The sequence below is a fragment of the Brachyhypopomus gauderio genome, chromosome 5 (genome assembly GCF_052324685.1).
Source record: "Brachyhypopomus gauderio isolate BG-103 chromosome 5, BGAUD_0.2, whole genome shotgun sequence".
Taxonomy (NCBI): domain Eukaryota; kingdom Metazoa; phylum Chordata; class Actinopteri; order Gymnotiformes; family Hypopomidae; genus Brachyhypopomus; species Brachyhypopomus gauderio.
The window spans coordinates 35,242,630-35,254,793 of record NC_135215.1 but is presented as its reverse complement, the minus strand read 5'-3'; the positions used below and the strand labels follow the sequence as shown (position 1 = coordinate 35,254,793).

Here is a 12,164-nt window from a genome sequence, read left to right as displayed (position 1 = left end):
GCTCCATTTGTCAGATGTCGGCGTGGAAGCACCAACGGGAGAGGCCGGCGTCGTAGTCCCCGCCCCCGCGTCTTTGCGCCCGCCCCCCCAGACACGTGGCCTCGGGAGAAGTTACACGGGCCGCACAGTCGCAGGTCTGCAGCGCTGGAACCACGAACCTCATATCGAGACCCGCCGCCCCGTGTCCTGGATTTACCGCCGAACAAAGGAGACGCTTCCCTTCATCTTACGGAGGTACGGCTTACGTTTACGAACTATAGGACACGCGGCTATACACCGATTTACACAGAAATGACATGCAGGTGTAGTTTATAAATGTGAGACACTGAGGGCATGTATTTATATAATGATATTAATTGATGGGAGTTGGAGTTGCGTCTCTGCGGCTGTATTGGACCGGCGGCTCGGACGTGTTCACACGTTGTGAAGAGACTTCAGATGTGTGAATTCTGCTGGTTTATCCAGTTTTATGTGAGTGAATTGGGCTGTGCCTTGTTGAAAGGGCTTCTTCACGTTGGGCTTTTATTCCTGTGTTGAAATGCAGACGGATCTACACACTCCGGGCTTTAGTGAGATATCTCAGACTATCACACACACATCTATCGCACACACATCTATCACACACACATCTGTAATCATCTGTAATCATCCTGATTCAGTACGATGTGAATCAGTTTATTCTCTCTTTAGACTGAATGTGCTGTGTGTGCTATGAGTGATTATTCAGGTACTAATGCTGATTGAGTCCCTATATATGTGTGTGTGTGTGTGTGTGTGTGTGTGTGTGTGTGTGTGTGTGTGTGTATAAATGCGGAACCATGTCCAGATCTCTCTTATCGTTGTATATTGTTTATAGGTATTTATCCACACGTTTAAAGTTCATATTTGTAACGCATCTTTTCTCACTTGCGTTCCTCTTCGTAAAATCACAAAGGCATTTTACTTTAGTCTACCTGCATTACGTTAGTTTAAAGAACTTTCTGGAGTGTGGTGAAGGTCAAGTGTGAGATGTGATGTTACGGATGTGATATCAGCCTCCAAGTGGGATTCAGTTATTTATCATTTCTAGGTGCGTTTTACAAGACAGCTGAACAAAACCATCAATGTCTGCTCCACTAATATCCTCAGTAGTGTCAGAGACGTCTCTCTTCTGTTTCCAGTGTTACATAATGTCACTTTATTACTCTAAAGGATGTTCAAAGACCCCGGCATAGTTAGGGATGGTCATAGTAATTAGCAATTAATATATAAATATATTATAATATAATAAATATATGTAAGCATACGGAGTTATATTTGAGTTATACGTTAAAAAAAGAGTTGACAGATTTCAGTGTCAGTGGGCAATATCAGTAGATTAGTTCTTTGTGTACTAGCTTTCAGTGTTTACTGGACTTTTTTGCTTTCATTTGTTCTGCACATTTCCTATTGGAAAAGAAATGTAAAGGTGATTTTAACAAGGATTATGTTTATGTATTGTAGGCTTTAGAGTTTACATGTGTACCAGACGCCCCTTAGTTTCATATTATTGCAGTCATGATGGTGACCCCATTGTGGGAATCCTTGTGAAAAGACCTCCTTCCTCTCCCAAACCACAATACTTCACACTTTTGTCACATGATTATTTAAACAGTGAGCATTTATATTAATAACAATTATGTAATGTCTTAAACCTCAAATCCTAAAAAAGTATGTTTTGTTGTATGTCACAATATGTGTAAGAAAACTCCTAGCAGTGAAAAGGTCTATTTTACTGTGAACATCAGATGTCTGACACTATCTTATTTAATTAAATAAAGGCAAGACAGAACCTTTAAGATGTTGTGTTAATTCACTCCCACCTTTAAAATTCAGTTGTTGGGTAACTGTTAACTATGGAGATTTTAACTAATGGTTGTAGGATTAATGGTTTAGTTGTTCTTCACCATTAAAATAACTGTTGTTGGAAATGGGGGGCACTATTCACTGGACTGGCGTGTGTGTTTTTTTTCCCCCATTGAATGAAACGATGTTGAACGTGCCACTGGCATCACTTACCATTTGTGAGTGTAACCCACTGGCATAGACCAGACCCAAGTAGCAAATGCCAGTCCCTTGTGGCATATGACAGAAGATTAAATCCAGCTACCAGTACCTGCCAATAAATACCAAAACCGTGCTACCATTCTGCATGCCAGTAAGTGTGGTCCCATTTTATCAATATCTGCCACTAAGAAGGAAACCCTGCTAATGATACTCACCAGTAAAGAATGAAACACTACCAAAACACTTTGCAGATGTATATGAATCCTCATAACTGCTATGTGCTACTGTTGCAACTGGCATCTAATGGAGAGGTAAACGTTGCATGACCAGCCACTGAATTTGAAGGTAGATTCTTTGACGAAAGAGATGGACAAGATTGATTATGTTGAATCACAATACAAACACTGTGGCTGAGGTTTAATCTAGAGTCCTGAAGTTCCTGGTCTTGGATTTAGCCAACATTTTATTCTGAACATCTTTTCCAGTTTCCTACAGATTTATTTGTCATGTGAAGGGTCCTAATTACTGTCATTATGATCAGAAATATGAAGCATATTTCAGTGTAATTATAAATCAAGCAACTTGGAATATACATTACACGTGTAGATTATTTTAAAACAATGCTGTGTGTGCTTGTATGTGTTATTAAAAGGAACAGTAAAGTGGGCATTGTATTATAAATTTAAAAATGACTATGAAGTTCAAGTGTAAATTGTCAGCTTTTGAGAGTATAATAGGCTATTTAAGAATGAATTGTATGAATTGCAGCACAATTAATAAATAGCTCTCCAGGGATATGCAGGGATCCCAGTGTTACTGGAAAAATGAATACTGTTTAAAAAATTGTCATATTTAGTTTGTAGTTATAAATAGTATCTGTCTAATAACTGCCTGTCTGGAGATGTATGTGCCCCATACATCTCAGACAATGAGTCTCTCCCTAGTAATGCTCTGTCAGTCCTGTGATGCAGCCATTCTCGGTTCATGCCTGTTTCAGGGGCTTTTTTTGCTTCTGTCTTGTGTTCAAAGAGTGAAACACCAACTCGGAAGAGTTCAGGATGGTTGACTGAAATGACTGCTGAAGAGTTCTCCACCTTCTCCTCACGCACAACACGGCTGCTCCAGCGTTATGTGCTGGGTCCAGCGTTGTGTGCTGGGTCCAGCGTTGTGTGCTGGGTCATTGTCCTGCTGCAGTCTGCATTTTGAGGCATTTGTTTGGGTCTGTGCAGATAAAACAATCCTGGACATTTCAAACACGTCCCACGGCTGCAGTTGACAGTGATAAAAACTAGTGACTAGTGAGTTCACAGTGATATAAGTGACTAGTGAGTTTCTATTTCTATAAATGGCCGTACTGGGCGTCACAGATTTCACATGGTGGGTGTTTGAGCAGTGTTTTTCCTCCACATTTTCCATCATCCATCATACAGGTTAATGATCTTATCAGTCTGTAAGACTTTGCCCCAGAACACCACAGCCTTCTTATGTACATCTACGTATATGTCATGGCCTGTGCGTCCAAGAGACTTACCAGTGGTTTGTACATCTCGTGAATCATTTAAGGGTGCAGTTTTGCTTTTTATAGTAGTCTTGTACAAATCTATGACATTGTCCCTGAAAGCATTCTTTATCTGTTCAGCAGTTTCTTCATGACTATATATAACTCTTCAAATAACTTCAAATAACTGGTCATGTGACCCTTCGTTTGGCTGTAAGCCCCATATTAACTCCTTGTTCTGTTTTGCCTGTGCAACATCGTCTACCTTCAGCTACCTAACACGGAAGATGCAGAGAGCTTGCTTCATGCTTTCTTTGCTTTCCAAATCACTATCTGTAATTTGGCTTTCACTGATCTTCAAATTCCAACCCTTCACGGACTTTCATTTATTCAAAACTCAGCCACAAGACTTCTTACATGGCCTAAATTAAAGAAGCACAAATCAACGTCTTTCTCATCGTACTCTCTTCTTAGATGGCAGGTTTTTCAGTGCCATAGCCAAAAGCTCAAAAACACCGAATGCATTTCTTTCTCTAAGAACTAAGTTTTGTTTATCCTCCATCTCTTTGTGTAGTAGTTTGTCTATAGTTCATTTTGTGTCATTTGTTATTGCATTTAATTGATTTTGTTATTGAGTTATTGTTAATGCTCTATGAATCAAGAGCTGGAGTAATTAACAGTGCAGCAACAGCTGGCCAAGAAACAACCGAGGAGCCAAGTGACCAATTCTGCACTTCTGAAACGGCGGCCTGTGTCCTTAAAGGGAGTTATTATTTTATGAACCGTTATGGATGCCTACAGCTGACAGTCATTGTTTCAGCAAAAACTGCCACACTATACTGTTGTCTTTCTTTTGAGAAATGGTGCCTCAGCTTTGGAATCTGAGCAGCCGTTGGAGGAGGGCAGCCATGCTTCATACACAAGCCCGTCATTTTCTCCTAGTATTTCAAATAAACCACAGAGACGCAAGGAGGTGGGATTTGTTAGACTCTTCACACATAGCACATGCAGCCAGGCCCTGTTGGGCTCCGCTCCGATTCACAGTGAAATTGTACTGAATCCAGACATCCGTGCACTGAGCCTATAAAGCACACTAGTACAAAGTGAGTGAGAATCCCTGGCTGTTTACCACCACAGTTTCTGGTTGTTACATGGATGAGGTAGAGCTAATAGACAAACATATACTTTTAAACATATACTTTTTTTTACGATCTATAGGTTCTCTTATTTACCATTATTAATCACTGAATCTTAACTGAAAAATTAGTGGCAGGTTTGCTCAAATTTGAGCCATCATCCTATGAATTGTGCTCAAGCAAAAGGCATTAATGTGTGAAAGCATACTGAGAATACATGAGCAGATTGCAATGTCTTTGACTCCAAACATAAATTGAATGAAGCAAAATAAGACTTTGCTTGAAAAATGTTTGTCTAGCATGTGCTGCTGAGCATGTAAACAAATTTCCCTTTATTCTCGTAGAAGAAAAAATGCAAAGGGCTTCTCCAGTGAATGTAATCCCTGTACATTTAACATTTCTTTAAGTTTGTCTTTCAGGAAAAGTAAAAATTTATGTTCAGACCTGTGCCTGTATGTATACTCATTAAAGTAGCTATTGGTGTATTACCTCAAGAACTTGGCCTGCTAGTTAGATGTTCTAGTAGAGCTCTCCAGACCATTGGGTGGTTTTCAGAGTTTGTGGCACAGCAGTCAGTCCTCTACATTTAGTAGTATTTATCTTTAGTCTGTGTGGTGAGACTAAGGTGTTGAGACTGAAAGACAGACCCAGCTGGCCTCTTGTCTCACTGTCTCAGAGTAGGGACTTTACCATGCATACATGCTTGTGTTGGCGTCTCTCCACATCAGGGTCTGCTTGGCTGATAATATCTCCAATTTGTCCAGATAGCTGACAGCACTAGAGGGTGTCATGAGGCCAGAAGGCATGTCAGAAGCGGTAATGTGTGTTTCTCCAGCTTTCTTTTAGTTGGCTGCTTTGGCGAGGGATGTTTTGCGAGATGTTCTGCAGTATACGACCTGCTTCTGTTGGGTTAACTGCAGTCTCCCGTCCTCTCCAGCAGGTCAGTGATGGTCAGTGGTGGTCAGGAGCTGCGGCCAAGGATGTCTGCTTCCGATTCAGAATGTTCCATCGACTGGCTAGCCAGCGACGACGAGGGAGACGTTGACAGCGAGCCGGAGTCGGAGTTCGAGCGGGCCCGTGGGATACCGGCCGGCTCCCCTACCGGCGACCCCGCCCGGAGCCCTCGACCCAGCCAGGGGGGTGCCGATGGCCCGATCCAGGAGGAGGAGGAGGAGGCCAGGCCCTCCAGGAACTGCTCCCCCTCCAGCTGCTCCAGCTCCTTCTGCAGTGCAGAGGGGGAGCTCTCCCCAGCGGCGCGGGAGGACCGGTCCGGCTACAGCCGCACCTCGGGAAGCCCTAAAGGCAAAAGCAGGCAGGTGCCGAAGAGAGCGTGGAGCTCGGTGACACCTGAGCCGACGCAAAAGCAGCTCGGATCCAGCCCCAGCGAGAAGGACCGGCTGTTTGCCTGCAAGGTGAGACGTGCCTCTCCCGGGCTCTCGGCCCTGCTCGCTGCATGCCAGAACCACGGCAGGTCCAGTTCACCTGCAGGGTCTGCCTCCACCTGACCAACGTCAGTGTAAAGTGGAGCAATTTCCAGGAGGGGCTCCAGTCTCTGTAGGAGAATGAAGTCATTCGAGTCAGCTTTGTGTTTCACCATCAAACGTCAGCAGCATATGCTAATATGCATATTTGAAGAGTCAGTAAATTAGTTTATTTTTTTTCTTTGTAAGTCCTGCTTTGTAATTAACAAATCTAATTATTCATGTCCTGAAATTGCGAATATGTGGAGTGGCCTCTGTATTCTGCATATTTTGCATATTTTGAATTTTTGTGGGTTTTTTTCTTTTGTTTTAAAGAAACCATTGATTCAAATACATTTGAAATATTCCAAAAATGCATTTTATAAAAAAAAAAAGAAAAGAAAAGAAGCAAACAATCTGAAAATGCATCCTACGACAGAAGTGTTGCTCTGTGTGTTGGGGAGAGCCGTGGCGGACGCGTCCTGAATGATGGTCTTTGTTCCCCAGTGCGAAGAGCTGCAGTGCTACATTCTCCCGCTGTCCTCCATCCTCAACGGTCTCCGCTCTGGACGATACCGAGGACGTGAGTAGCAACCCTCTTTCCTCTCACCATGGTGTACCACAGTCACCTCAAAGCCTGCTGGTGACGTTCTGTTGAAGTTAAGGCCATTTGAACAGTGACTCTAGAGTTATAGACTGAGCCAAGTGAGAGGCAGGTTGCCAACACACACGTCCTCCTGAGATTTGATATAGTAACGTCTGCAGTGTATATTGTTGTGTTCAAGCCTATCACAAAACTACTCCAAATTCCATTTCTGTTCTCTACGTTGCTATGTCATGATGTTTGCTGTAGATACAATGGAAAATGCCATGTTGTGTAAATTGCCTAAGGTTTATGTTTGCATTAAAGACGCAGTGAAGTCTCAGGGGTGTGTGATGATTCTCTCTCCCGTGAATCTCCACTGAACTGTTTGGCCTGCGTGTTTGTACGTTAGCTGTGCGATGACGTGGACGTCAGCAGTGCCACTTTGCAAAAGCTGCTGTTAGGGGATTGTTGAATCTCAGCCTGGCCAGACGTGGCTTTAACACACACCACCACGTGGTCTTAAGCCCAGTAAATGCTGAGCGTTACGTTTTTCTGGCCGGGGTTTTAGTTCCACTTGGCGGGTGTGCAGGCAGGCCGGGCGCTGGGCGAGGCTTCTCGTGGAGCGCACCGACTGGGATCTCTGTCAGAGCCCGGATACTGCGTGACCCCCAGACTTCCTGGCCGCAGAGACGGCGTGTCTGCCCTCCCACACACTTCACAGGAACCCATCTGCTCCACAGACACAGCCCGGCTTGTCGGAGACAAAAAAAGTGAAACTTTGTTCTATTTTCCTTTGTATTTTTTTCACAGGGCTCAGCACTTTCCAGGAGAGTGTGGCTCTGGACCGGATCCAGAGAATTATGGGGGTCCTTCAGAATCCACGCATGGGGTAAGAGCCTTCCTCCTCTTCCTCAGTCCACCCACACACAGCTTGTTGTGTTTCTCACGGCCGTCACTCTGGGGTGTGTGTGTGTGTGTGTGTGTGTGTGTGTGTGTGTGTGTGTGTGTGTGTGTGTGTGTGTGTGTGTGTGTGTGAGAGTGAGCTGAGCCTCCCCATGTCTCAATCTCCCACACTCTTGTTGATGGACAGGTGTATGTAGGCATTGACGAATGTGTGTGTGCTCACACTGTACTGACCGTGGTTTTTCAGAGACTGGCTACATTGCTCCTGTACTGCTCTAGGTGTGGCGTCTTGACGCGTGTCCTCTTGCACCACACTCTAAAGGACAGGGAGTGACTCAGGCAGTCGGCCCTCGGTATGAGCTCGCTGTAGGGCCCAGCAGGAGGGCCACTCAGCCTGTTAGACCAGCCACTGTGGAGCCTAAAGTGGGTGCGCTACAGTGGACAATTCTTGCGCAGATCATTAAAAATGTCCTGAGCTCCGTTCTGGAAATAACCTTGTATCCGATTGATTAGCTCTCATCTGGCAAGACCGTGTGATGGGGGGATGATGTCACTGCTGGAAAGCAAACGGTCTTCTGTTTCTTCTTCTGTTTCTTCTTCTGTTTCTTCGAGCTGCACTTGCTCAGATTGGCTGATGAACACATTGTACATTTTCAGAGCAGTGTTGGGCGAAGAGCCTGTGCGCTCCGTTTGTACAAATACGTTCTGCATCGGTGCAGTTTTAGAATATTTTGTCAGGCGGCACATTGCGGCTTGGACCCAGCTGCACTAAGACTGGACCGACATGCTGTGGAAATTTGACACAAGTTTGACCAGCAACTGAACTCGCAGGTCCACAGTTTTGGGTAGGGTGCCTTTTTAAAAAAAAATTATTATTTTTTTAGGCCAGCTCATCTAGGCACTGAGTCAAGATGGCCCCAGCTCACTGCAGACGGAGCAGGGGGGGGTCGGCCTCCTCCCAACACACAGCATGGGGGGGGTGGGCTGGGTGTGGTGGGGGCAGAGAGAGGTCGCACACCCTCCCTGCAGCTGTGCCATTGTGCCAGTTGGCAGCCTCTCAGAGCAGGACCACAATGGGGCGGAGCGGATCAAAGGGACCTTCCTGGCAGGAGCCGTGCTGCATAATCTATCGCATAAATTTAACATGGTTAGAATGGGGACACAGCAGGTAGACGCTGGTCATGAGATTTACACTAATCTCCATTAACCATCTGCTCAGCTGCCTGCGCTAAGTCAATGGGCACTGGTTTGTGCGTGTGTGCACGTGTGCGTGTGGGCGTGTGGGTCCGCGTCACTTTCTCCCTCGGCGTGGCTATTTCCCTCCGCGGTGCCTGGCAGTGCCTGCTGCTGGCTTACCTGCCTATTTTTAGAGGCGAGAGAAACAGTTGCGCTCCGTGCCACGTGTGGGCATTGACATGTGTGAGTCAGCCCGGTACGTGAGTAACTAGAGGGGTGTGTGCTCCGTTGCCCTCTGGGCTAGGACAGGGGTCAGGGGTTAGTAGGTGAGGGCAGACACAGGGACACACCCCCCCCCCCCCCCTCCTCCTCCTCCTCTCGACAGAGAGCGTGCTCACTTCACATAGCGCCTCTGCATGCGACATGGCCTGTTCTCACAACAAGGTAGCCGTGGGAGGGTTCGTGTTTCGGTGTATGGGTTACCCCTACTAAGCCATATCCTTCCTGTTCCTGGCAGTGAGCGCTATGTCGACATCATTTTGAAAATGGAGGAAATGTTGAAGAGCTGGTTTCCTCACGTGAAGTCCCACTCCCAAACCGTTGCCACCCAGCTGACGCAAGGCACCGCCCCGCCCAAAAAACCCAAGGTATTGCGTATCTCCTGTGCACATTAAACAAACAAACAAAAAAACATAACAAAACTTAAGCCTAAAACATTAATAACCGTTATACTGTGTGTAGTGTTTGAATCATGATTTCTGAAGGTAATTGTGAGAGGCACAATAAGATGAAAGCACGTGTAAAACAACACAACTTTCACTTCAGCGTTCCTCACTGAGACACATCCGTCACCACTGTGGTTAAGGTGACTATAAGCAGACAGAGAAAGGCAGCTTAAAATACCCATTATTCTTTAATCACTGGCCTAGTGAAGATCAGGGCAGGCAGAAAGGGATTAAAATCTATTTTTACAGTTGCAAGGTACCATACAAACACATCATGTTCACTTAGAACAAAGGTAGTTTGGCAGTAGTGTCTCTATGTATAGCTAGAGGTTGATCGACCATCACCAGACACCTGCTGTAAAGACCCCAGGGTTGTTTCTGGTGGGGCTACACTACATTCACAACACACTTTATTAGAAAGGTGTTTTTTATATAAAAACTTTTACAGAGTTTTACAGTTGGAGTCTATAGCCCGTTCATCTGGGCTCATCGTGGGACCACACGACTGCTGCTAATATTTTAGACATATTCCATTTGGTTTAATCACAACATGGTATTTGGTCCATATGATGTAGCTCTTCCGCTCCTCCTAATTTCGGATTTATATGTTTTTCTATCTCTCTTTCTCTCTGTGTTCTCCCTCTCTCCATCTGTCTCTATCTGCATGTCTCAGTTGGCCTCGGCTCTGGTCAGTCCTGCCACCACCAGTGCCCCTCCAGTGGGTTCAAAGGTCGTGCGGGTCAGTGGCCTCTCTCCTCCGGGACCCTACTCTTCCACCAATCTGAAATGGCTCCACACATCTCCTATCTGCTCGCCCGTGGCTGACCAGGTGCAAGGGACGGTCCGGAACTTTCTAACCACACACGGCGACGCTGACGTCACCCAGGACAACTCCGTGTCCTCCACGATGGACAGCCCACATATGGACCCTGTACCGAGTCAGCCTCCTCTGGGCAAGATCAACGCCCCGTGCCTGGAGAGACTGCTTAAATCCACAGAGAGCATTATCGGCCAGAAAGGCTCAGGAGGGGCGGGCCACATGTCTGCAGGGGACTGGTCCTAGTGGTGCGTGATGGTTCTGAAAGCTCAGAGCCGGGCCCACAGCCATTGGGGTTTGTCAGCTCGCTCCGGTGCAAAGCTCCCTGCTCCATTTCAGCCTACTGGGAAGATCCCAGGGCAGAGCAAGCCCAGCTTCGCACATAGCAGGACGCAGCCTTCAGACACACACACAAGAGAGCATCAGCGTGTCCTTATATAACTTCTGTGTCAGCATCAAATCCTCTCTTGTGGAGCGAGTGAGTGAAAGTGTGTAAGATTGTGTGTATATGTGTGTGTGCGCGCATGTGTTTGTGTGTTGTGAGTAAGTTAAGACAGCCCTCATACCTTGAGGCTCCCTGATCTGTCTTCAAGAAGGATATCCCTTGAAAAGACAGAAATTGCGTAGATTATGGTAGCTCAATTTGTTGATGCAGCATATTGGTATCTGTGAATAAAGTCAAGCATAACTTCAGAAGGGATGGGGACTGAGGGAGGAATATGCATTTTTCGGGAACACTTCAGATATTCCAATGTGTCGGTGATCTTTGTAGTTGTAGCTAAAGTACATGGGCTGAATGTGAATTTTTGCTTTATCTTTTCCCCCTATCCACTCTACCGAGTCGGTTGATGTGACTGTTACTTCATAGGTATAAACTAGCTATGTTTTTGGTACAACAGTGCTACCTCAGTCTGTCGCCATGTCAGTGGTTGTGCGTAGAACGAATAAGAACTAACGAACACTAATGTCGATTTAGCGAGAGAGGGCCCGATGGTGAGTCAAATTTGCCTGGAGTGCCGGGGCCTGGGGGTGTGGCCTGTTCTGCTTGTCCAATCCCAGGGGCCTCTAAGACACTCCAGAGGCCTGACAGGTGCCATTGTATAGAATGTGAAGTGCAGTTTTTTGGGGTTTTTTTTTTTTTCTTTCTCTGAGAGTCTCCCAGTTCGACGGCATCCAGAGCCTGTTTAATCTGATGTCAAGCTGTGCCTGTACACTGGTTTTAAAGTGGGCGAAAAACCATCTGGAATACCTGCGACCTCTGAGGGATGTACTAAAACAGACCAATCCAGAACCCTCACAACTCCTGCCATTTCCTGCTAACACATAAATTATTAAAACTTTTGCCAATTACTCTCTGTGGTCACGTGGGACAATGATGGATTTGCCACAGAGCCAGATGATATCTGAGAGGGAGAAGTATTCAAAGTTTGTGTAAAAGAATTGAGGTTGTTAATCTACCCTTGCAAAGTGGCCTTTATAGTGTGATATTTTATACTTTTGAAATAAATGTGGTTATATTTGTTTGGCGTATTTTTGTTGCTTGAGCCCTTTTTAACTTCACCGTCCCCCGAGTAAAATCGTTGAATGTAGCTGAATGTTCATTTCTGTCTTACAAAAACCTCATGACGCACATATCTACAATTAATTATTCATGAGGGTCTTGATTTGGTTAATTCATGAAGTGGAAGGTGAAACATTACAGGCCTTGTGTGTTCTCAGGATTACTTTGATGTCCCACCAAGAGCCACATGCATGCCTCTTTGTTTTATAAAGCCTCATTGATATTCTGATAGAAGAAAGATTTTGAAGAAATATCATGCAGAGAATCACATTGTCCT

General features: G+C 45.4%; 1 protein-coding gene across 2 annotated transcripts; it reads left to right on the top strand.

The window, feature by feature from the left end:
• Positions 1–80: 80 nt before the first annotated feature.
• Positions 81–11,856, top strand: ciartb (circadian associated repressor of transcription b). Of its 2 annotated transcripts, none has more exons than XM_077007506.1 (6): positions 81–234; positions 5,600–6,071; positions 6,627–6,702; positions 7,516–7,594; positions 9,302–9,431; positions 10,183–11,856. In XM_077007506.1, exons 2-6 carry the CDS (start codon positions 5,607–5,609, stop codon positions 10,570–10,572), a joined length of 1,140 nt encoding a protein of 379 aa, XP_076863621.1. In that variant the 5' UTR covers positions 81–234; positions 5,600–5,606; the 3' UTR covers positions 10,573–11,856. The 2 variants fall into 2 exon arrangements, with proteins under 2 accessions (XP_076863621.1, XP_076863622.1); XM_077007507.1 differs by having other exon boundaries at positions 102–234; positions 5,597–6,071.
• The last annotated feature ends 308 nt before the right edge of the window (positions 11,857–12,164 follow it).

Excerpts from the sequence above, each read along its gene's own strand:
- ciartb (XM_077007506.1), top strand. The coding sequence starts at position 5,607 with ATGGTCAGTGGTGGTCAGGAGCTGCGGCCAAGGATGTCTGCTTCCGAT. Across the intron at positions 6,703-7,515 it reads CTCTGGACGATACCGAGGAC|GGCTCAGCACTTTCCAGGAG; the intron begins GTGAGTAGCAAC and ends TTTTTTTCACAG. Across the intron at positions 7,595-9,301 it reads CTTCAGAATCCACGCATGGG|TGAGCGCTATGTCGACATCA; the intron begins GTAAGAGCCTTC and ends TGTTCCTGGCAG.